At 43.6% G+C, this 26906-nt stretch overlaps 1 protein-coding gene across 1 annotated transcript; it reads left to right on the top strand.

Annotated features, from left to right (window-relative positions):
- The first annotated feature begins 158 nt into the window (after positions 1–158).
- On the top strand, positions 159–26750 carry LOC124258729. Its single transcript, XM_046692812.1, has 12 exons — positions 159–501; positions 1102–1208; positions 1580–1643; positions 4289–4384; positions 8530–8648; positions 9636–9684; positions 17440–17968; positions 18650–20792; positions 22473–22566; positions 23437–23539; positions 24358–24505; positions 26081–26750. The coding sequence occupies exons 2-12, from the start codon at positions 1109–1111 to the stop codon at positions 26203–26205; spliced, it is 3570 nt and encodes a 1189-aa protein (XP_046548768.1). The 5' UTR covers positions 159–501; positions 1102–1108; the 3' UTR covers positions 26206–26750.
- The last annotated feature ends 156 nt before the right edge of the window (positions 26751–26906 follow it).

Here is a 26906-nt window from a genome sequence, read left to right on the forward strand (position 1 = left end):
GTCGTACCACTTAGAACAGGTGCAGGTGAAAACGGTCTCGACCGGGGCTCGGCCCGTTGAGTGCGAAACAAGATATTTTACTGCCGCTTTAAAAATGACGTCAACACATCCTGTACCAGTTTATCTAACCGAACTGACTGAAACGGGAATATGGCGCGAGTTACAACATGGAAGAATGATTGTGATTCACGTCCTCATCCCATTTACCCAAAGCAAGACTCGTTTTGATTAATGTTGTTGGCACCAGGGGTTGAAGTGACTTCAATGTAGGCAAGTGCCTTCATACTGATAGAAAATAATACTCAGACTTCGTTACGTCTGACCAGTAGTGAGTACGATTTTCGTACACTGGTTGTGGGATACGTGTTGATATGTTGACAGGCTGGGAGAATGAACTTGCATGTTCAGTGTGAAGGCTGTGCCTCAAATATGAATGTCCTGAGAATACATTCAACACAACCTTTAAACAGGATCTAGATACAGATTCCTTTGTTGTGAAAGGTTTGTATTTGTGTATATTTGTAATATTTTCCCCTAATTAGTTTGTATAAGCATATGTATCATAACTCAGGTTCTATACCAAGAAACTGGCAAAGGTCTTACCTGCAAGTTTATTGATATAGGATATTAACTACATGGTCCTGTAGGTATTACCTAGACTGACATTTAGTCAAAGAAGTAAATGTCTTGTAAAAAATTATAAATGTGGTTCCCCCAACAAATACTAGTAAATAGTAAAGAAAATGAATTGTAAGCAAATAAACCACACAAAAAAATAAACAGTTTAATATTTGTGCTTGTGCTGTAACAGTCTATACATGTCCTATCAGTGCGCGATTTTTTATCTAAAATCTGCACCGGTGCATGTAAAATTGGCTGGTGCAGGTTATCTTTAGTAACACTATCAGGTTGCACCCGGTGCAAGTAACAATAAATCGTCTAACATCTTGTGTTTTAATTGAGAAACAAGTGACTGGAAGTAATACCTTCTCTCTCTGTGTGACTTGTTACAAGCAGAAACATTTGTGTATTCATAAAGTGACAAATGAAATCAAACAGACTATAAGTCTTCATGAACTAATGAATGAAGTCTGTTGACAGAAACAGGATGAGTGAGAAGTCCACAGGGGCAGAACTTCCATCTCAGTTGGATCCCCTGCAACTTGCCCTCAAGAAGGTCTACTCAATACACAAGGAGAAGATCAGAGGTAGGTTTCCAGCTCCTAAATAGTATCCATTCAGAGGCTATTTGGTGTGAGGGCCTTTCACTGACTTAATTACATTGAAGTCAATGGCATTGAGAAAACTATTTTTTTATGATGATACAAATAAAGTGAGTTGTATTTTATCAGTGATGCAAAACTATCCCACTACAAGTCTTTCATCTTTGTCAGTCAGTGTGATGATATGCCTTTATGCTATCAATTCCGCTTTACGGGTGATGCAGGGGTGGTCACGAAGTAAAACATCAGCAGTACAGAAGTACAAGTCTGCAACTAACCATAACCATGTTTACGCCAAGGTTTATTTCTTTGGTAATTCAAATATATTGACTTAAGACCTTTCTTGTTTCTTTTAGAACTAGCAGATGAAAGAGAGGAATATAAGAAAGGCTATGATCACCTTGGCCAACACAAAACCAGGTAATGTGGCCAGAATAGCATGAATAGCAGATGTTGAACTCTGTGTAGAAGTACAGCTCTGTGTAGAAGTACAGCTCTGTGTAAGGGGTCAGCTACAGTTCCACATGTACTGATGTCGTTAAAGCTAGATGATCATGATGATGAGAATCATTTATCATTCTGTCAGACACTGGTTTGACAGGTCTACTTTTAAATATGGACACAAATAAGTTGGTTTGAGATATTTTCAAAACAGTCAAACATTGATGGATTTCAAGTTTTCAACCAAACAAAATTTAAGCCATCAAGCGCTCCAGTCATCATGTTCATTAATAGATTAGATATAGGCTTTGTGTAGCAAAAACACAGAGCACTACAAACATGACTGTTTACATGATAGAATGTTAAAAGTGGATCTTGTTGTTTTATTGATAGTTTATGATTTTTTATGCCTTATTAGGTTATATGCCTTCTTATGTTATAGGTCCTCTTATGTCACGTTTATTTTACACTTACATTCATTGTTGTCACGTTTTGTTAAGTGGCATGTGTTATGTCATACACCACATGTTGCACCACATGCCATGTCATGTAATATGTGTTGTAATGTTACATGCCTTGTTATGTAATGTGTGTTGCCATGTAATGTGTCATGTTGCATGCCTTGTGTAATATGTGTTGTCATGTTACATGCCTTGTTATGTAATATGTGTTGTCATGTTACATGCCTTGTTATGTGATATGTGTTGTCATGTTATGTGTCATGTTACATACCGTGTTATGTAATGTGTCATGTTACATGCCTTGTTATGTAATGTGTGCTGTCATGTAATGTGTCATGTTACATGCCTTGTCATGTAATGTGTCTTGTCATGTAATGCAGGGATAGAAATACTTTTTTTCTAAGTGTGCCTTTGGGCACCAGGAAAATATTATAAATGTGCCTTTCAGAAATCAAGTGTGCCCACATGTTTTTAGAATAAATAACTGTAGCAATGATGATGATCTCTTGAAATTTATTGTTAGTACACAACAAATGTAACCTGTTTTCTGTTATCACTGATATGTCTTCTGTTTCAGAAGAACATACACAATTTCCTCTTCAGTAACCGAACTATCAGTACTCCCATCACTCTACATGGAAAAAAAGACCCGTGAAGATCCGGGGTAGAATAGGTCTTCAGCAACCCATGTGCTTGCCATAACAAGGCGACTATCTTGTCGTAAGAGGCGACTAACGGGATCGGGTGGTCAGTTTCGCTGACTTGATTGACAAATGTCATCGGTTCCCAATTGCGCAGATCGATGCTCATGCTGTTGATCACTTGATTGTCTGGTCCAGACTCGATTATTTACAGACCGCCGCCATATAGCTGGAATATTGCTGAGTGCGGCGTAAAACTAAACTCACTCACTCACTCACTACATGGAAAAACAACCAGATTTCTTTATATCATCCATCATAATTCCAGTGATTTCCTGGGCGATAAAGTCAATCAATGTTTTTGCTTGTTTGTCATTTCCCTAAGTGTTTTGTTTTGGGGATTAAATGACTAAAGGTGAGTTATGTCTATAAAAAATTAGGCGTGCCATAAGGGCACCGGGAACATTTTTATCCGTGCCATGTCACGCTAATATATGGGGTATTTCGAACACTGTAATGGGTCATGTTACATACCTTGTTATGTAAAGTGTGTTGTCATGTTACATGCCTTGTTATGTAATGTGTCTTGTCTTGTAATGTGTCCTATTACATGCCTTGTTATGTAATATGTGTTGTCATGTAATGTGTTGTGTTACATGCTTTGTGTAATGTGTTGTCATGTAACATGTTGTGTTACATGCCTTGTGTAATATTCGGCCCTCGGGATTTTGCCTCCACGGATTTACCATTCTCTTCCCACAGAGGTTACTTGTCATTTCTTCCTATGAACCTCTGTTCTAATACGGCCATATTTCCCGGTTCTCGTAAAATCCCCTAGCGGCAAAATATCGCAAAACGAATTATCTCCCTTCTTTCTATCCAATCAGAACACGTGTCACATCAACTTAGATTCAACTTGACTAACACAAGCAAATGTGGGGCCACAAATATCCCCCATCTGCCGGGGACTTGTGTTGATGTTACACACAAGACGTTTAATGGCTAGCTTGTCCGTTGTCAACGAGGGCGATGGAGACGCCACTGATCCGCCATAACATGACTGAGTTCTGTCTAGATGAAACGTTTGCGCATCACGCAGGGGAAGAGGTTTAGTTTTCTCGAAGCATACGGAAATTACCGAGGCCTTGCGAATGATCATTTTTGAAACAACGTCGCTGATTGCACAACTAAATCTGATTGCCTCCAATCACCAGTCTTGAACGCTCACACCATGAAAGGGCCGTATTAGAACAGAGGTTACGTAGGAAGATATGACAGGAGTAACCTCTGTGGGAAGAGAATGCGGATTTACATTTGCTACCAAAACCTCGGAGTCGTGTTTTATCCTTTACATCATATCCCACATCAATTGACGTAACTCTAAACTAAGCTAGGCTTTGTCTATTGAAGTGTTGTTATGTGATGTGTGTTGTCATGTTAAATGGGTTGTCATATAAGGTGTGGTGTTACGTTACATGACTTTTTATGCCAAATGCTTTGGTTATGATTTGATATGCTACAGACTGTTGGAGAAAGTGAGGAATCTGCAGAACCAGAATGAGATCCTCTACCGTGAAAACACTCGTCTCCGGAATGTTCTGGATGACCTCCGAGCTCGGTAAGATTGACGGATGTAGCTGGAACAAACTTGATCTGTCACTTATTTGAATTCTCCAGTTCACTGGTATATTAATTGTAGAATAAAACTGAAATGTTGATAATAACCAAAACAACCATGGTTGTTAAAAATAGAGCATTTTTTCTTATCCTGACTCATGATCTTTTGCTTATCTCCCTTCCCCTTGCGAATGGTAGTGGAACACTTGAATCCCTTGAAGTTCCTGAAGCAGACGTAAAAATACACTCACCCACAAGTTACCTCCCTTTTCCCGCATAAACAGTCATGTGACCAGCCTCACTTGTCACTCTCTCCCTTTTCGCCCAAGTGGATGGTTGGGCGAGCACTGGAGTCCCGTATACAGCATTATATCCTTTTTATTTAGGTCCTATTCAAAATTACGCTGTGTATGGATTTGGCAATAACTACTATGTATTATATGTAAAAAATTGTAATTTTTTTTTGTATTTGTGTCATAATTTCATCGTTATGTAAATTTGTTTACATTTCATGAAATCTTGCAGTGTTTGCAGGCACAGGTTATCCGTGGCTGATCCTCGCCCCCAATGCCCTTCGCGCATAAAACCATGTTCTTCCAGCTTGCGCTGTACTTATTGTGTTTATTATCAAATCTACATTCTTTTTCAGAAGAAGTCCTCCTTGGGGTACATATAAGCATTAAAATGTCCATTTTAAAATACCTACGACAGTTGTAACAATATTTCAATAAAATATTTTACCAAACAAAAACTCGTTTTATTTAGTGAGACCACCCCTATAGGGCCCCTCACAGGGCCCCCTACAACCAAGAGCAGGTAACTCTGGCTGCTTACCTTGTACCTCACTTTTCATGCTGTCGTTGACTAGAACGGTCGTGCATGGTCCAGAGAAGACATGTCTTCGCCTGATACTACGATAGAGAAAATGAGTGAGAAAGAGTCAAATCCTGTATGTCTGGTTCCTTCTTTTTCGCACGGGCTCTAGCTGGAATCTTCGTATGACTTTTTTCATTCATGATTTGTTGTAACTTTGCTGGCGTGTTCGCTGTCTCCAGCCATGTGGCAGGCATTATGGCAGACCGAGGTGTCCTTTTGTTATCCCTTCTGCTGGCTTTGAAAGCTTTGTAGTCGGGTTGTAAGGGTTTGATATTTCATTATGTAGATTATGCTTCCCTAAATTCCTCTTTTTTTTTTGTTAGTTATGTACACAATTAGGCTTCGCTATTGTGGCTTTATGCTAGTATTTAATAGCTATGCTGTAGCAGTTAAATATCGCCCGTGCGTTGTATTTTTTCCGTATTATTGTGTGCATATTACATTATGTCAAACAGTCCTTGCTATTAGTCATAGCGCGGTTCTGTTTTTTGCAGTCCAAGGGGTGTGTTACCTGTAGCGCTACCTTATCATCTCAGGATCGCCACCTTGTATGTTTACGTTGCTTGGCGGAGGAAGCCCATGATGAGCAGGGTTGTGCCATGTGTTAGGCATTTTCCCCTCGTTCCATCAAGTCCGTCTTTGCTTCAGGCTGGGGGGGACATTTGGGCGCAGGATCCTCCCTCAAAGGATAAGGATAAAAAGGCTAAGAAAAAGAAGGGTTCTTCCTCGTCTGCATCAGGGGATACAGCGCCTAAACGGCGAAGGGTGCGGGATTTCGGTCCCTTCACCAGCCATTCCTTCCACATCACAGGCACCTTCACCTCATGTCCCTGTTTCAAATCCATTAACATTTGAACTAATCTCCAATCTTTTACAGCAGCAAATGGCATCAGTTCACTCGCTCATATCTGACGCGATGTCCGGTCTCCGTCAGGAGATTGGCGTCCGGCCAGGTATTGTCCCCAACCTTAGCTCAGGCTCTGGTGTGGGGATTTCTGTCGGGAGGGCGTCTGCACCGAGCCTCGTCTCGGCTGCCGGCCACCCCTCCGCTACGGTGGCTACCAACACTCTGAGCCTCGGCTCTGGGCCTGGGTCAGTAGTTGGTGCCGGTGTTACAGGTTCTGTCCCTGTAGTTTCCGCTGTGTTGGAACAGCCTCACATGTCTCGTGCGCGCCCCCCGGTACTTACCTCCGCCTATCCTTCTGCTTCGGCAAAGGAACCTGTTAAATGGGCTCAGCCATTACAGTCGCGGAAGGGTAAGGGCAGAGGCAGGGGCAAGGGCAAGGCTACGGCGCCTCACCAGCCTTTACAGAGGAAGGGGAAGTCAGCCCCGGCTTTCCAGCAATAATTCCTCCGGAGCCCTTGTCGGTACCAGATCAAGCAGTCGGAGTACTGCTCACATCTGGTGTCCATTGCCTCATGCCACATATCCCTGTGGGTGGTCGACTTTAACCAAAAAGGACAGAGGGTTCAGACCTATTTTAAACCTCAAAGGTCTGAACGACATGATAAAGGTACCATCCTGCAAGATGGACACACTGCGTTCAGTGATCTCATCTGTGGAGAAGGGAGACTGGCTCACGTCAATCGACCTCAAAGACGCGTACCTCCATGCCCCAATGCACCCCCGAGTTCAGGAAGTACCTAAGCTTTTCCTTCGACGGGAGGTGCTATCAGTTTCGTATGCTCCCCTTCGGCATCTCCACGGCGCCAAGGGTGTTCACCAAACTCATGCTACTTCCAGTGCAGGTAGCCAGGTCACAGGGCAGGTGCTGTCACCCGTACATAGACGATTGGCTCCTCCGTGCGCTTGCCTCTCACTTGAGTCGAGTTGCGACACTTTCTGTGATGACTATACTCACCAAGTTGGGCTGGATTATCAATCTAAGAAATCAGAGCTGGTTCCCACCCAGGATCTGGTTTTCTTGGGAGTGAGGTTCGAGACAGCACAAGGTGTAGTCTCCCTGTCTCCGGACAGCGTCACCAAAGTCCAGAGAGTTGTATTACAATTTCTCGAGTCCCCAGGGCCTCAGCTCGGACTTGGCTCCAGTCGCTAGGCAACATGGCGGCAATATCGTTCGGGATGAGAGCCGTGATATTGAGAGCCTATAAAGCAGCAGGACTAGAACCTCCTAGAGCTTCCAACCCACACGAAGTCAGAGCACTGGCGTCAATATTGGCTCTGCACGGAAATTGCTGTATATCAGCAATTATGGAGGGCTGCTTTTGGAAGTCGGATACAGTGTTTGCCAACCACTTCCTCCGAGACATAGCCACTGAAGACGTCTCAGGCATTCACCAATTTGGGCCTCTCGTCGTAGCACAGCAACTAACGGTTCCTCAAAGGCGCTGAGTTGAAAATTCTCACCCTTTATCACGTTGATTTGTTAACTTTTACTAAGGAAAAGTATTAGTTTGAAAGTCCATGCGCACAGACTAGGACAGACTAGCACGAGTGATTAAAGATCCTGTAAGAGTAAAGATCTTACCTGTACGTGAAGGGGTCGCAACTCATTTATGATAAAGATCTTATCATAATCTATGGGTTGTTATAGATATCTAGTAAAGAGAAGATACTAGTATATTTTAAGCCACATGAATCAAGATGATTAAACTTGTCTGAGATGGAAGTAAGACAAGAAAGTGGTCCCCCAGAGTTATAACGGAAGTTGGAAGAATAGGATCACGGAAATGCCGTTTTGCAGTTCCCATGGGGGGGGAAACAGGACGTATCTAAGGACAGCTGATGAATCCATGAAGTGGCTTGACCCACCACCAATCCGTCGGATTCTATAAGCAAAAGATCATGAGTCAGGATAAGAAAAAAATATGTATTTTTTCAAGTAAAATTGATATTTTTATACTTATCCTGACTCATGACGAGAAGCCCTCCCAGCCTCTCCGCTGGAAACACTTCGGATTGCACAGCAGATCCAAGTGCATGGGCAGAAAAATCAGGAGAGAGTGACAAGTAAGGCTGGTCACTTGACTGTTTACGCGGGAAAAGGGAGGTAACTCGTGGGTGAGTGTATTTTTACGTCCGCTTCAGGAACTTCAAGGGATTGAAGTGTTCCACTACCATTCACAAGGGAAAGGGAGATAAGCAAAAGATCATGAGTCAGGATAAGTATAAAAATATCAATTTTGCTTGAAAAATTACATATTTAGAGGTTCCCCACGTTCCTCTATATACTACATCAGCAAACCTCAGGAATCCACTATAGTTATGTTTGAAGTCCTGTTTTACCTGAACCAAGTTCTTAACTACAGGGATGGGCGTGGCAGTGGGAAGTGTCAGATGTGTGAGCACCTGCAGGGTTCCATGTCGGCCATACAGGAGGCGTACAAGCACAGCCTGGAGGAGAAGGAGAAGATGATCCACTATTTGGGTAATCAGCAGCAGGGGAAATGAAGACGTGTAACTGAAACTGTGAAACAGAAGTTGGATCCAACTGGGAAACTTAAGCAGGGGAAACTAGATGGGAAACTGAAAATTGAGAAATGAAACATGGGAACTGTAGCAGGAGAAACTGAAACTGCAAAAAAATGGGTACCTATGCTAAGAGAAACTGAAATGGAATGGGGAAAGTTGGTGCTGGGACACTGGAATGGGAGACTGAAGCAATAGGGGTCTGGAATGTGTAAACACAAATAGGGGAAACTAGAACGGGAAACTGAAGTATGGTATACTGACATAGGAATTAGCAGGGGAAACAAAATGGGAAACTGAAGCAGGGGAAACTGACGTGGGAATTAGCAGAGGAACCAAGAATGGGAAACTGAAGTATGGTTAACTGACATGAGAATTAGCAGGGGAAACAAAATGGGAAACTGAAGCAGGGGAAACTGACGTGGGAATTAGCAGGGGAACCAAGAATGGGAAACTGAAGTATGGTTAACTGACATGAGAATTAGCAGGGGAAACAAAATGGGAAACTGAAGCAGGGGAAACTGACGTGGGAATTAGCAGGGGAACCAAGAATGGGAAACTGAAGTATGGTTAACTGACATGAGAATTAGCAGGGGAAACAAAATGGGAAACTGAAGCAGGGGAAACTGACATGGGAATTAGCAGGGGAACCAAGAATGGGAAACTGAAGTATGGTTAACTGACATGAGAATTAGCAGGGGAAACAAAATGGGAAACAGTGGGAGTGGATCAGGGTGGCTGAAGAAAAGGTAACTGTAACTGGGAAACTGAAGCAAGTGGAACAATAACGGAATTAAAAAAATAGTAATTATTCTGAAAACTTTCATTATGGTTAATGATGATCATTATGGGCAGAAAACGACCATAATAGGAAAGAAATAATGTCCTCCAAAAGTTTATCCAGTAAAGTTACATCGCAGTAACATGTGGCCTTGTATTTTTGCAGAGGAGCGATTATCTGAGAGCAACAAGCAAGTGTCACTGTCAAATCTGAAGTGAGTAGGTTTGTCATGACTTGTCTTACACACATACACATCATTCACTGAACATTTTTCTGTAAGACCAAAGGCGAGCTTTTAAAAAATAACACAAAGTGTGAAGCCCAGTTCTGGTGTTGCCTGCCATGATATTTCTGGAACATTGCTAAAAGCCTCATAAAATCACACTCACTGACTCACACAGTTTACAATTTAACTATCAAATGGAAGAAATGCATTGACCAGTCTTGGACACCAAAACAAACCAACTGGTACTATAGTAGGCCCATCATTCCAGCAGATAGTAAATTTTTAAACTTATCCTATCTCACTGTATGCACCTCTCTCTTCTTCTACGACCATGTGTGGAAACGTGCTGTAGGCTAAGTTGAATCAAATCTTGCTGGCCTCTGAACCCCCTGACCTCTGCCCCCACTCCGATATCAGCACCTGTCAATCATCTCTGTAAGCGTGCCGCTCGCTGAGATGATCATGTGACCACCTGTGCCTGTCATTCTCTTTCTTGTCGCGGCGACAGGTGGACGTGTGCTTGGCTATAGAAAGTTTGTTTGCGATTCTCTACAACTATGGGAAAGTCTAATCGCAGTAGTTCTAAGAAACGAAACCATTGTGACCAATGCAACAGTAATTTTTCAGCGGCAGACTGTTTAGGCAAATGTGAATGGTCCCGTCGCTGTACGTTCTGTAAGGATCTTAATGATGATGATTTCTTGGCATATCGCCGGGTGGCTGGTAGACGTTTATCCGATCGAGATCGCCGTCAACTATCTGAGGGTCCGTCGGCATCGAAGTGTACCAAGGCGGAGCGTCGTAAATCTACGGTAGTCTGTCGTTCGAGGTCCCCGTCTCCTATTGAGGATTTCCTAGAAGAGGCGTCTGATTCCTACCTTAGTGAGAACTTAAGACAACTGTTCCGACCGCGTGGCCGTAACCCCATCACGTTGGAAGACTCGTCTCCACCTAGGGTTGTGGTGTTAACTACGCCCCTTCCACAACCTCATCTGTCTACGGTGGTTGTTCCTTCGCCTGGTTCTCATTCGGTGGTTCAGTCAAATGTGTCACTTGATTCTGACCACCACATTTTTCGAAAGCCTCTTGCCTCACTGATCGTCGCTTTCCTTTTGGCCAGATATCAGTTAGAGCGCCGCTTGTTGTGTCACCCGCTTTACTTACCGGTGTTCCCGATCGGCGCTTTCGGTGTTCCCCGGATTGGCGCTCTCCTTCCTACTAGTACTCCCGGATCGGCGCTTACTACCGGTGTGTACCTGGTTCGGCGCTTACCTACCGGTGTTCCCAGATCGGATCGGTGCTTACAACTGGTGGTTCGGTTCGGTGCTTACTGGTGTGCTCACTTAGATCGGCGCTTTTACTACTGGTGATGCTCGGTTCGGTGTTCCTAGTTCGGTGATCTATCGCTCCCGATCGGCGCTTCTCCCGGTATTCACGGATCGGCGCTTACTACTGGTGGTCCTGGTTCGGCGCTTACTACCGGTGCTCCCGGATTGGCGCTTCCTCCTTCCTTACTGATGGTCCCGGATCGGCGCTTACTACTGGTATTCCCAGTTCGGCGCTTATTACCGGTGCTCCCGGATCGGCGCTTCCTCCCGGTGTTCCCAGATCGGTGCTTACTACTGGTGTTCCCTGTTTGGCGCTTACCTACAGTATTACCGGTTCAACGCTTACTCATGGGGTTCCTGGTTCGACGCTCACTTATGGTGCTCCCGGTTCAGCGCTTACTCATGGTGTTCCCGGTTCAGTGCTTCCTCATAGTTCACTGGCTTCAGTATTGAGCTAGGCCAGTGATAACTGTCAAGCTGTCCCCTTCCTCACAAGAGTCAAGCACGTTGATGTATAAGTTCTGCAATGGGAGGCGTAGAAGAACTTGTAGCTCTACAAGAACCTTTATGTATTCAACACAATTGGTTATTTACGGCGCTTCATTGAGACCGATGACTATAGTCTACAAGTAGCAGCGCTAAGCAAGTATGAACTTCAGCTGATCATCTGTTAAGATGATGATTACATTATCTTCAGTGAAGAAGGAAACAATCACAACAGTCAGGGAAGACAGTCTACTTACATCGGTATTACGCGGCGAAATCTTTCGCGCGTTTTCCACTCAGTCTGCTGTACACGTGTTCACTCGTGTAACTCCGGGAGATTACGGACAAGGCCGAGTGTTGATGAAGAAATCAACGACTGCACAAGCTTTTACAAGGATCTTTTTCCTGCAACACTGGTGACTTCACATCGCGGGAATCTGAGCTGAATCAAATGCTGCAATTTGATTGGTCAATGAGAGACATCGCCCTGCGCTGAAGTCGGGCATAGCTCACATAACAGGAAGTGGTGTATAGTTGTAAACAGCTTTTCAACGGGGGAGACTTTTGATGATACGTCGATTAGGAAGTACCTGACAGACTTGTCTTGGTCCCACGAAGCGGATACCTATCCCAGACTTTAATTGCCAGTGATGATGAACGGTGCCATTCCCGGTAGGAGTGATTATGTTGAGTTTGTCAGTCAGCCGGGAGGTGCAGTTTACCGAGGGTGCCAGACGGAATCGCCAAGGCGCTTTCACTTTGGCTGGGTTTACTCGCTTTTTTAGCTGAAGGCCTCAGTTCAGAGGTCACTGCAGCTATGTCCGGACTGTCCGTAGGCATCGATGTTACTACCTTCGCCTCTTTATCAAACGTGTCTGGAGTCATTGGTCTTTTTTACCTATGCCATTCCATCAACTTTACCAATGTTCTGGTAGACTGACGATCCCATGCATCGTATCTACTAACTTTCTCACTCCATCTGGTGGACCAACACTTCATTTGGCGAACTATACGTTCCTACAATCACTGTTTATATGGCCTTCATCACTCTGTGTACAATGTGTACGTTCCTGACATCTCCATGCAACGAACCTCCTACTTTCAGCACTTCTTCAGTGCTGTTATGGTAGCTTGGCTACTCAAACGTATCGTATCTCAGACGGCTGTTCTACGCTCCACAATCGACACTCTCCTTCAGAAACTTGCGATCCAGCCCTGGGCCTGGCTCCGACCGACCCGGGGTTCTATTTGCCAATCTTTCTGGTGCCAAAGCAAGATTCGGACAAGTTGAGACTATTTTTCAATATGAAGGTTTTCCATAAAATGGTTCTACAACCCCCGCCTCACTTTCGTTTGGTGTCGGTGGCTCTTCTCAACAATCATCAAGCCGGGAGACTACATGGTCAGTCTCGATCTCCTGGATGAGTACCTTCACATCCCGATTTTTCCGGCTCTTCGCAAGTTCCTTCGGTTTGTCTTCGAGGGCACCCACTATCAGTGGCGTGTCCTCCGGTTTGGAATTTCTTCGGCCCCATGGCTGTTCACACGGGTATCGAAGCCTATTACCTGTTTCCTTCACCGCAAGGGGATAGTGTTCGAAGCTTACATCGACGACTGCATTCAGGCGCAGACCGATCATGCCCTTCTGCTTCGTCACATGCAGTTTGCTATACAGCTTCTTCGCCAATTAGGCTAGTTAATCAATCTGCAGAAATCGGAACTAGCCCCTACGCGCTGTCTTCAATTCTTTGGAGCAGTGTTCGACACAGAGGCCAACAAACTCTTTGTCCCGAGAGATTGTTTCTGCAAGATTCAGCGATTGGTTTCTCTAGGCACTGGCGCAACCCAGGACGCTTCGTCAGTGGCAGGAGCTCCTGGGCCTCTTGACGTCGGCTCAGGCGTTCACCTTCAGGGGTCAACTACAACTTCGTCCCTTGCAGTTCTTTCTAGCGCCTTCCATCAGAGTGGGAGATCCCGGTGGTGGATGGCAGAATTGAATGTTTGCGAAGGAGTTAGGGCCGTTTGTTCCGTCTCACCACCTGTATGTGGACGTGTCTCTACACGGGTGGGGAGCTCATCTTCTCAATCAACAAGTGGCAGGGCAGTGGTCTCCCGGCGATCGCACCTGTCACATCAACGTTCTGGAGTTCAGGGCAGTGATGCTTGCAATCAGTCACTGGCAGGATGTCCTCAGAGCAACGTCCCTCATGATCTGATTGGACAACACAGCGGTGGTTTGGCATCTCAACAGGATGGGGTCAACGGGGTCTACTCAACTGCTACGGTGGACCCAACGGTTCTTCGATCTGGTGGACAGTCTCCACATCATGGTACGAGCCAATGGGGGGTGAAGAATGTCATCGCCGATTCTCTGTTTCGACCGAGTCGTCCCTCTCCAACGGAATGGAAATTGCATCCTCAGGTGTTCCAGACGTTTTGCCTTCCGCTGACGACGCCGACAGTAGATCTCTTCGCCACCTGCTTCAACCATCAGCTGCCTCGGTTTGTGTCACTGATTCTGGATCTTCTGGCTTGGGACCTCGATGCTCTAGCCATTCCATGAGACAACCTGAACGCTTAAGCGTTCCCACCAGTGGCCCTTCTTCCTTGCGTATTAGTGAAGCTACGCGCAACTCAGAGGATAACTCTGCTTTTGGTCGCGCCCTATTGACCGGCCAGAAGTTGGTTCGTAAACCTCCAAGACCTAGCCGAACCAGATCCCGTGCCACTTCCCGTTCGACCCGATCTACTGGTTCATCCGCACTCCGACCAGCTCCATTGTTCTCTGTTGACGCTCCATCTTCATCGGTCATTAACAGCTAAGGGCTATTCTAAGCGTGTAACTACTGCCATTACCACAGCGCATCGTACTTCTACGAGGTCACTCTACGATGACAAATGGAAGAATTTCGAAGCGTATTGCAGGAAGAAGGGAATCTTATCCCCCACTACGGCGTCCCCGCAGATGGTGGCAGAGTACATTCAGCATCTCCGAACCTCCAGAAAACTCAAAGGTTCTACGCTATCTACCTATTTGGCGGCTCTTAGCACAGTTATTGCAGCGGCCTCGGGTGTGAAGGTGTCCACTGGCCCTGAACTCCAGTCTCTCCTCCGGTCTTACAAACTGGCTGACCAATCTCGGAAGTTCTTGCCTCCAGCTTGGGATCTTTCCGTTGTCCTTGCTCATCTCACGTCAGCTGATAATAAACCTTTGGAGGAGAAAGATTTCGAACATGTCTCCTTTAAGACCTTCTTTTTATTGGCCTTGGCTACGGCGGCTCGTATTTCTGAGTTGCATGCTCTGGATGTCTCTCGGGTACGGTTTAAAAGGTCTAGACAAGGTCATGCGAAAGTTTTCCTTGGTTTGCGGTGGGATTTCCTTGCCAAGAATCAGTTACCAGGTCAGCTGGATCGCACATTCACGATTCCGCCGTTGTCCACTATTTTGGGCCCAGACGACACTGAGGATCTGTCCTTATGCCCGGTGCGTGCATTAAGGATTTACCTAGCTGCCTCACAGGATCGCCGCAGATTGCGTAAGAGATTGTTCATTCCATTGTCTACTGCCTCCACCTCGGAAGTCTCCCGTACTACCTTGGCGTTTTGGATGAGAACTAGGATCCTGCGTGCCTATGCCTTTGCTGAACTGCCTCCACCGTCAACGGTGAAGCCCCATGAGACGCGTGCTCTTTCCTCCACCATGGCTCTTCACAGAAATTGTTCCCTGCAGTCCATCATGGAGGGCTGTTTTTGACGATCAGATACGGTTTTGCTTCACACTACCTGAGGGACCTCTCAGTTACAGACGTGGAAGGTCTACATCAATTCGGCCCCCTGGTCCTGGCGCAGCAATTGTCATCAGCCCGCGTTCGCAGATAAAGCAACCCTTCCTTGGTGGGGTTTGCTTTGTACCTAATATAAGATATCGATGTCATCCGTGTCTTGGTACTTTTTTCTCTTGGGCTTAGATCATTCTCACCTATGGGAATAGGGCGTGTCTGCACTGTCATAAGTTATGACTTCATAGACTGTGAGGCCAGTCTTGTGCTACATGCAGAGATGATCGACACTCCGCTTACTGACCTCTACTCTCTGAGCAATTACGTCAGTGAAGTGTTGATTTCCGATTACCTACATGGTTTTCGAAGCGTTCTGCTCCTGAGTCCTTTCTCACCTTTGGTACGTTAGGGAGATTGGTACTGAACGTTAAACTAGTTGAGCATCCGAACTATTCCCTCTTTCACTGCCTTCCAGCGTGTGTCTGTGGGGGGTAGTTTCGAAGCAGGGACTGGCCAGATTAAGGTCCTCGACTTTAATTCACTGGGGTCACCTGATAAATCGTGGGGCAGCGGGGCCTACTTGCCAAACTGCGTCCTTTTGCTTGTCAAAAGTTGCGGCCGAAAACCACATTAATTCGGGAGCACCCACTCCCTACATGAAGAAACCCATCTCAAGTTGGAGTTTGCATATCGGGAGTTGGTGCTTTCTCCTGGCCTCCTTGGGTTATGCGTTTTTCCTGGTGGTAGTAACGGGGTAATCTGCGACCAGCCTACCAACCATGGGATTGTGCATACAGTGAGATAGGATAAGTTTAAAAATTTGTAAATTTTATTATAAATTGTATATTTATATACTTATCCTATCTCATGCGATAGGACCCACCCGACCTGCCCCACATCACAGATTACTGGAAGCTCCAAGGCGAGAATGACAGGCACAGGTGGTCACATGATCATCTGAGCGAGCGGCACGCTTACGGAGATTGACAGGTGCTGATATCGGAGTGGGGGCAGAGGTCAGGGCGGGTCAGAGGCCAGTAAGATTTGATTCAACTTAGCCTACAGCACGTTTCCACACATGGTCGTAGAAGAAGAGAGAGGTGCATACAGTGAAATAGGATAAGTATATAAATATACAATTTATAATAAAATTTACAATTATGTTGAGATATTTTACTGTTTTGTAATACCAGACCTGGAAAGCTGTTGAAACATCTTGAAACTAAATCAAGTGCAGTAATATTGTTTACTTCTTCAATCTGGACAGTGAACACAATTGACATCAAGAATGATGACTTGAGAGAAGCTTACTGTTGATTATTTTAATCATGTGTGTACTGATATTGTGTAGTCCTCCATGCAATTGACTCAGAACACTTAATTACTGGTAAAACCCTGGTCAGTGGTTCAGTCTGTGTTTGATTTGTGTTCTCAGCTCCTTGGGAAGTATACAACCCAAGCTGTCCTGTTGTACTTGATGACCTTGCTACTTCACAGTTCACTGACTGACAGTGGCGTTGGAGCATTAGATTTTTCCTATCAAATAACATTGATCTGTTATGATCAAGGCCTTATTTCTTTAATTACATGCAATTTTGTCATCGTGAGTCACAGAATGATGGTTTAGCTGAATCTTTATTGCCAATGTGGTTGTGGTTAAAGCATCCGGCATAACATGGCTTGATAGCTGTAGACGCTGTCCAGCGAAGATCAGGGTCCTCAGCAACCCATGCTTGTGTAAGAGCGACTAACAGGATTGGTTGGTCAGGCTTGTACGTTTCACTGATGCATGTCATCATATCCCATTGGCATCGATCTATGCTCATGATGTCAATCACTGGATTGTCTCAGTTATTTACAGACTGCCCTCATTTTGTGGCTTTAGACAACAAACAAAACAAAACAGATCAATGGTTCAATTACTGGTCTCATGATACCAAGAGATATTAAAAGATGTACTCAGTATAAAGGGGTGTTGCATGTACAGGTCTCCTTGGACAAGATAAGGCCAGAGTTTGTACAAGCAGACTCACACATCAAGTGCAGTTATCTTGAATGTGACATAAAACGTTGTTTCACCTTTTCTCATTTGTATTTTGTTTCAAACCATAATGGATTGCTGAGTAAGATGCACATGTTTTGTTTTCCAGCTTGTCAAATCTTCTGACCCCAAACACATCCTTTGATGGAGCAGATAGTGTACTGGGAAAGAGTCCAGCTTCTACAGCTAAAGACAAAAATGGAAACACCTCCACAACTGCTGGTTCCAGAACAATGAAGACTGTCACACAAACACACTGTACAGAAAATAGGGTTGATGAATCGGCAGAGAAGGTCAGTCGGAGATCATCTGGTAGAAGGGGAGCTAATCTCAAGAGGAATGAATGCTTAGATGAAGCTGATTCAGCTGGAAGAGAATATAGCCAGAAAACATCTGATAAGAGACATTTAGAAGCCGGTGATACAAAAACACCACATGTTATACACTGTGCAAGGAGTGATGCTACCTCCAGTACTCTACACAGCCGCACTGGGAGGGAGGGCAGTGGCCAGACTATGTCCGTGGATGAGGAGGGATGTCGGTCTGATGGGTCCAGTGACAAGGAAAGTCCGGAGTCGGCCCGACTGAGGAGGCTGCATCTGGGCAGGAAGCCGGGGAAGAGAAGCCGATACACTGAGGTACTGTGTCCATGTGAAGACTAGAAACTGTTAGGGATCACTTCTGAAGTTAGAAGTTCAATGTACGATGGAAAACTTAATTCCTTAGGTTTTGTGGTATACCCTCCCCTCCCTCAAACTATACTCTGAAAATATTCAATTCCTCGGTTTATGTTACAAAAAATACTGTCATAAAGAATGAGAGATATTCTAGTGCTATTTCATACATTACAGTATACAATGAACAGTATTGTTTAATCAAGGAATGAGTATTGAAAACACAACCTTGTGCAAAAACAGATGTATTTGATTACCACTCCAGCAGCATATGCCTGGCAAATTTGTTGTCAGTTTACATTACCAGCACTGCTACAAACTTGCAGCCAAGTTAACTGTTGCTCTCAATCCCCACTGGCACAAATAACATTCTTGTGGTAAAAATAGGATCGAGGGGAGTTTCTGCATGTTTTAGTTAGTGCAGAAACATATATACTCATGAAAAAAAATAAGGGAACACGTGAAAGTACAAGTGTTCCTTTATTCTTTCCTAGAATTTCACCCACAGTGCAATACAAAGCTTATGAAGAAACCTGGAAGAGAATAAAGGAAATCTTGTACTTTCAGGTGTTCCCTTATTCATCTCCATGAGTATATTTTGGCGCAAGGTCCATCTTGTATTAATTGTGAATTTCTTTGTTTCAGGATACAGTACAGGAGAACAAGAAACACAAATTTGACACTTCCCATGTTCTTAACACATCTGATGAATCACATGGACCTCCTGCCTGGCCACCCAAACAAGCACAGCGCTCCTACCACGCACATCAGTCTCGTGTACTGGTTCAGGAGACATGTGACCCAGACACGGACAGGACAGCCTCCATGAGTTCAGATGGCTCACCAGAGAAGCCATCAAGGACATCTTTAGCAGAAAAGTGCAACAATGCCGATTTTGGTGTTGTCCCAGAGACACTGGGTATGGGGCTTACCAGCAGTGAGAGTGAGTCCGATTCGGACATGGACACGCAGGACACCATCAGGGCCAAGTCTGTGGATGGAAGTCCAGATAATGTACTTGTTAGTCCTCCATCAGATGTGGATGACAAGATGGAGAAGGTTAAACAGATTCTGGACAGGAGAAGTAGGACAGTCAGTGATAAAAAACAGCAGGAAGAGAAAGCAGCATCAAGAAAAGATGAAAGCAGATGTGATGAAAGTATCTTGGATCATCATAAAAAGGGGACAAGATCAAGTGCTAGTGTGGTAGTGACAAAATTAGCATTAGATGATACGAATGGGAAGGATATGTCCCCAAGACCATCATCTCCAGTATTTTCTGGTGTGAAGGGATCTCGGCAGAGTATTGAGTCTCCCTTCTTGTTTGAGGAGGATAGGCCAGACAGCAGCAGGTCTTCCAGTAGGAGGAGTGCCAACATGAGTGGGATGATGTCTGACCAGGAGTCACCTCTCTTGCTGAAACCAGTGGAGGCAGTTGCAGCCTACAGCAATGAATGTGGACAGAGTCCCTCTCTCAAGGAAGCACCAAGAACTTCAGATGTCTCTGGAAGAAGAACACAGGAACGAAATCACACAGACTCCGAGTGCTTGCAAGCTGGGAGGACCTCTCAGGAAAGGCTGCAGAGGACTGTTCATGCTAGAAACTTGAGAAAAGCTGAGAAGCTGAAGCAGACGACACTGAGCCAGGCTTTCACCCCGAGTCCACCTGGCCTGCCTCTGAATGTATCTCCCACTAAACCCGAGGAAAGGGCTGCTATTGACAAGGCTATCAGACTTTCACTACAGGAGATACATGGCAACACAGAGGATGTCAGAACAAAGAAGTCTGTGTTTGTGAGAAGTGATGATAAACCTTGTGATGCTGAGAATGTCCCCCCTATTTTTAAGAGGCCACCTTCACCAAGGTCACTGAGATCTCCAGTCAAGAAGACATCACCACACAAGAAGTCACCACACAAACAGAAATCAGACCGACCTTCCAGAACACAACATGACCATGAGGATGTGATAGACTTAGATGAAACTGTAGCTCCAGATTCAGCATCCTTTGACACATTTTCTAATAAAGGAGGCAGTATGGATCAGACGAGGAAGTTTCCAGTTCATGTTCTGAATGAAAGCCTAGACCCTGATGTAAGCCTGACTCAGTACTGCTCCGATACAGAACTGCTGTCACAGAGGCCAGGCCTGAGAAGAAGCTTGAAGAGAGTCTCGAGGAAAGACCTGAGGTCAGACCAAGGACCCAGGTTGGGATCTCACAGTCAGGGGTCACAGGCAGCCTCTTTGGATGTAGGGGAGGAGACTTGTTATAGAACAAAGGCTGGGAATCATAACTTACATAGCAATAGAACTCATACGGACCCTGCTTCCAGAGATGCTAAATCTACATTTAGCAAGAAGAAAAAAGATGGAAGAGGTTCGACTCCTGAGTCTGGTAATGAATACGTGAAAGACAAGTTAAGAACAACAAAGTCTAGTGTCCCGAGTTTTGATTCCTTCAATGAAGGAGTGTCGCTGGACCATGATGACTACCTTGCTGACAGTGGGGTCAATAAATCAAGTGCTATTGTAGTGAGTGGATCCAGCAAGCCCAGTGCTAGTGTAGAGAGTGAAGGACCATCTCTACACACAGTGGACCACGAGGAAAATGAAGCAGATGTCACCCTCGACCCCAAGTTCATGAAAGCTCACATGTTCCAGGCACAGATTGATATTGATAGTGTGCAAACAGATTCTGACAGTATTCCACTCAGCTCACGCAGTTTCAAATTTGGCTCTTCCAAATCATCCAAATCTGGAGATTCTCAAGGAAAGGAAGCAAGGATCGGTAGGTCTGACTTAATGTAATTTCACATTGAGCTTGAAAATCTTTAAAAACATTTTGCTAATCGACCTAAACATGCAATAAGCATGTAGGCATGCAACTTCTGTTGTAAGCAACTTCTACATAGTCATAATGAGTGAGTTAGGTGAACACTCAGTATGGGTATTGATTTATCACACACATGCTGTATTGTGCAGTGAAAGTTGTGTGATGCAGCTGCATGCCATAACAAAGATCTGATGAGGTTGACTGTATGACTAAACAATCAAGATGCAAATCATGGTTTGAGTCTGAACAGTAGAGTACACACTGGGTTGGTAGATACCTTGGTCTCTGTTAACAGTTGGCTGGTTTCATTGAATATCTACAGTTTCTAGAAGTTTCCTTTGTTCCAGGGATTTATGTTGGTACATGTATTGGGAATTTTGGTTTTAGACTGGAAGTATTGTGGTTGTTAGTACTTGTCATCCCCCGCAACGCATTTTGCGGGGGGTATTAAAATAGACTCCATCCGTCCGTCCGTCCGTCCGTCCGTGTGTGCATCAGTGCACATTTGTCTTTTCCTGAACATTACTCTAAAACCGTTCAATATTTCTTCACCAAACATGGCACATCTGGTGGTGTACTGGTGCCTTTTGGTAGTTTGGGATTTCTGAATAAAATATTTTTGGCATTTCCATGGCAACAAGTTTGACTTTGACTGAAATTGGTGGAAGTGCTCTTTTCCGGAGCAGAACTTAAAAACTGTTAACTGTTTCATCACGAAATTTCATACATAGGTAGGTCTAGTGGTGAACTGGTGCCATTTGCTAGCTTTGGATTTCTGAATAAAATATGTTTTGCATCTCCATGGCAACAACTTTGACTTAGACTGAAATTGTGGCCAAATCCCTTGATGTTGAGATTGTTCCCAACAAAATGAAGGGCAGATTGAAAGTGCAAAAATGTATTGCAATATGCATCATAATAGAGTCGTTATGTCAATAGTTCTTTCTAAGGGTGAAACGGATAGCTCTTACCATGGTACAGTACATATTGCGGTACAAGGCCTTTCTCTTCGGTATATGAGATATGATCATGAAGCAGAAATTTGACAAGAGCCAAACCTTACATTGTTTAATAACATGAAAAAATAACCATAATCTTTGTTATTTTGAATGAACAAAACTCATTTTATGACTAGATAGAAGAACGTTACGAAAACCGAAAATACCAAATTTATTTATTGCATTACGCTATACCAAACTGAAGGCAAAATATCGCTGTTCTACTAATACCTCGGTATACCGTTTCATGCCTAGTTGTTTGTTAGATCACAGGCATATGTAGCTGTACATTATCCGTTTTCTAAAAATTCACCCATTGTATTATAATATATATTTCGCCCCGGCTGTGTTATACCAAAAGACATTACGATATGGTACTTGTTGTTCCCTGCCAGGTGTTCAGCATTAATGGGTAAAACAAGGACTGGTCGGCTCGGAGTCAGTATGTGTCCGAGTGGGGTATTCATGCTTAACTGCAGCATGGTATCTCAGTGAGCTAGCACTATAAAACCAGCTTACATCTGGGCCACTACAAGCAGCCACACATACACATGCACGTCATCATATTCATCACTTTCATCATGTTCATATGGAATTTGGAATGTAACATTTTACTGTCTTTGTCGTATCCTTGCAGGGGATGATGAAGATGAGCTGGAGGAGGAGGAACACACAATTACTCCTGATGGGTGGGGTCACAGGAGGGAGCCCTTGAATGACAGCTTCGACAGGTCAGAAACATTTATATATGCGATGTAATGAATCGCAGTTGTTGTAAACACTTGTTGGGTCAGTGGGGTTGCCTATTAGTTGAAGCGTTTGCTCGTCACGCTGAAGACCTGGGTTTTGATTCCTCACATGGGTACAATGTTTGAAGCCCATTCCTGGTGTCTCGTACCATATTGCTGGAAAATTGCGGCATAAAATGTGCAGAGTTTTTAAATGAATGGATGTCTGTGGGGTCCGAGGTGGTCGTCAGCTGACTTCGCTTAGCTGCTGTCCGAGTGTCAATTCCCCTCTCATAACAAGAATGCTATGTATATATTCACTGTCAGACAGCCCAGTTTTGCATTACAGTACATGTAGAGATTTAGATATATTATTTTAACTTAACTCAGGGAATATACAAACATATAAACTAACTACAAAAACCCACATCCCACCAAGGTGCCAACAATACTTGGCCTGTGTGTAACAGCTTCTACTTATGTCGTATCAATTTTCAGGTTTAGCATTTAAAACATTGTCTCTGTTTTGGGACAGAGATTGTTACATTTTTCAAAATTTGAATTTCTAAAAATTCTTATTTTTCATTTTGAGAGATTTTGCAACATTGTTTTATCATAATTTTAAAATAGCGTTCTGTGCAATAATAAAAAACTAAAATGAAACCTCCAGTCTTATTCCTTTTTGGCCCTGTCACGAGTGAAATACAGTTCCCCTGAGAAGCCATACCAGCAAATTATTGCCCTAGTGACAAGGAAAATAGATTTCAATTTTGGAATTTTTACTGATATTGCTGCAGACTTTGAAATCTACAAGGGCTCAGAGCAGGCCTAGAAGGCATGGCTCAAGTGGTTATTTATCCTATCTCCTTCCAGAGTGCCCAGGAAGCAGCAGGCTGATTATGCCTATGTGGACGTTGTGAGAAAGAAGGCGGAGAGACAACAGCTCAAGGCCTCCAGCTGTCAGGAGTGTTATGAGGTGGGCACAAGGGCTTTTCAAAGCGAAACAAATGTGTTGCTGATACACTTCAATTCAAGCCTATTCTCCCCTGGTCATAGGCTGTTTTTATCTTCAATGTTGAAGCCCATTTCTGGTGTTCCCTGCTGTATATTGCTATGATATTCCAAAAAGCAGCGTAAAAACATACTTACTCACTCATCTTGAATGTGAAACATGGTTGTCTCAATTATTCAATTTGCATCGAGAGTTGCTTCCCTTAGGTATACAATGATCCACTGTTAGTAGTTTTGAATGTTAATAATGTTTTTTATTTAAAAAAGCAACAAGAAAATGGCCGGTATAGTGGAAAAATGATCAGGGCAAGTGATTTTACATGTGCCACTGTACCGGAGTACACTAGCAATTTTAAAGTTATTTCCACCCCTGGACTGCACCCTGAAGTAACCTTCACTCGCGGTATTAGTAATAACCTTCACTCGCGTACTTTCTCTTCTCTGAGCTGATGTGTTAAGCCATGGAAAGGAACACAACAGACTGTACATGTATATTGATGATGAAGCAAACAAGTGTATACTGGTGTCAATGGATAAGTGGTCCGGATCCATGATTTCACTCTTTTTCTGCTCAACTTGTTTGTTCCAGGCTCATTATTTTATCACTATGATATCAATCACTTGTTGATCATGTAGAGACTGCTATCATATAACTCTTATACATACCAAATTGGGCATTCAACTCCAAAAGTTATTTTCAGGCCACCATATTGCTGCTGGAATATTCCAGATTGTGACATTAACAAACAGTGTGAGTACACTCAGTCCCTGTTTCCTCTTCAGTATTACAAGAGCAAAGGCTGCTCGGAGGAGGAAATCCAGCAACAGATCCAGGATTGTTCCCGACACCGAGCCCGCTACCTGCCACCTTCCACACCCGAACACTTCTGGTCCATCGGATTCCCTGACACGCAGGAGTGTGAGGAGAGAGGTGAGAAACTGACTTGCTCTTCCATCAGGGGTTGATATACACACAAGCTCGCTATCTTGGAGCCGTTTTGTTAAAAGCATATAAGCATTCTTAGTGCCAGTAAAATTTCAAACACCTTTGGGAATGGGTAATCCTATATGTTATCACTATTCAGGCTGGTAGAGGTTCTGGGTTTTTATCCCTATTTCTCTATTCTATTGAGCACTCACTTCTGCAGTTTCTCCATATCAGAAATTTGAGAGTCAGTTTTATCCAGAGTTAACTCCCTTTTGCCAGTGAGCTGTAATAGCTGTCTGTTTGCAAAGATGAATGGCTGACCGAAATCTTTTTACCCCCTTGGCACAACTTGATCTTAGCAATTTGTTTGATCTGCTTTCTAGAAGTTGGTGAGTCAGCAATGGAGCATACAACTTCTTGTTTATTGTATCACAATACTATGTATATATGTTAACGTTAATCTAATGTTTGTCACAACATGCTATATGCATATACTTGTCATCACTTGTTGTAGGGTGGTGGGGTAGCCTAATGGTTAAAGCGTTGGCTCGTCACGCCGAAGACCCGGGTTCAATGTGTGAAGCCCATTTCTGGTGTCCCCCGCCATGATGTTGCTGGAATATTGCTAAAAGCAGCGTAAAACCAAACTCAGTCAGTCACTTTGTTGTAGTCACTTTTAGCTTGATAACAGTGTAATAATCTACACCAAAACATCGCTCTATGCAGTAAACAAGAAATTGTTATCCATAAACTTGTATGCTTCATTATTGATCTTAGCACTGACTAGTCTGTGTTAAGGTGTTGTAGTGTTGATGGTAGTTGTACTGAGATTGCTTTCTTCAAGTGGACCCTGGGGCTGAATAGGTGAAACAGCTGTTTGAGAAATGACGGAAATACTGATACGATGGCCATGATAATTGTTTATGAAGAGATATGTATAATTATGAATAGGAAACTTCCTAAAATCTGTGAAGAACAACTGTAATTTGATTGTGTCATATTAATACTCACACTTAATACTAAAGGGGCGTCGGGGTAGCATAGTGGTTAACGCTTTGCTCGTCACGCCAAAGACCCAGGTTCAATTCCCCACATGGGTACAATGTGTGAGGCCCATTTCTGGTGTCCCCCGCCGTGATATTGTTGGAATATTGCTAAAAAAGCAGCGTAAAACTAAATTCACTCACTCACTCACTTAATACTAAAAGTTCTCTTCTTGATATTACATTTCATAGGCTTCTGTGGTGGGCATGACAGAAATAGGCTACTGCATTATAGCTCTTGGATGAGTGTGGAAAGTTGGGCCCATCATCACAAATTGTCTCATATCTGAGCAAAACGTCAAGTCATTGTCTACTGGGATAAAGGGTTGAATTATGTTGAAGAAGTTACCAATACAAACCTCTACTGAAGACATAAGAATCGCAATTGGGAGATGAAAGTTGCTTGTATCCTCAGTGAGGTCACACAAACAAATTCAACTAGCCGGTATCCCCTTTCAATGTTGCTGAAAAACAAAGAAAGTACCGATATGCATGGGGAAATTATTTAAAAGTTATGATTTTGTGTTGTTTGTAGGCTATATCCGGGTAGAGTCACCTTCAAAACAGAAACCTGGGTATCGACGCCGGCGGAAGCTGACCAAACGGTTCAAGTCTCGAGGGGAAGAGGAGAATGACTCCCAGACAGATACACAGAAGTGACAAGGTTGATCAGCACCTTCAGATCACTGTAGACATCTAATGTATATGTGGAGAGGGAAACTGTTTAGTAATAGTTGGTATTATTTTGTTATATGTGTTCCCTTTTGATTTGTTATATGTATTCCCTTTTGATAAGCCATTTATAATGAAGTATTTATATATGAAATACTGAAAATTGCAATACAGTATAATTTATTATTTAAATGTGTTAATGAATTGTGAGTTGACTTGGATACACTAACCATGTCAACATAGGCCAAAAATAGTACATGTATATAACTGGCTGCATTAATATCACTACAACACAATAGTTAATTTTTTCTGATTACTATTTTATCAGAAGTAATTTGCAGGGTGTCCCCACAAGTGATCAAGTTCACCTCACTATCGAGTTGAACTAATCCTGTGGTGGTGGTGAGCTTTGTTTTTGAGTGTGAATGTGTAATCTTATTTGTCTGGAATGAAATGCACCTGTTCTGTTATCTATGATTGAGATGTTCTACACTGTTATGAGCTCAAATGGTAATAAAAAATATTGACATTGAGTGCTGTTGACATGGCCATATTTAACTGAGCTGCAGAACTGATGAGACAAGCTCATCCTACTAACACTGCTCACAATACAACATCTGCAGGAGCTCCAAAAATATATGAAAATCAAGAACTGGAAAAACATTGATCATTCAAGCCAATGTGATATT

This window comes from Haliotis rubra, unplaced genomic scaffold, assembly GCF_003918875.1.
Source record: "Haliotis rubra isolate DU_JTF1 unplaced genomic scaffold, ASM391887v1 Scf70, whole genome shotgun sequence".
Taxonomy (NCBI): Eukaryota; Metazoa; Mollusca; class Gastropoda; order Lepetellida; family Haliotidae; genus Haliotis; species Haliotis rubra.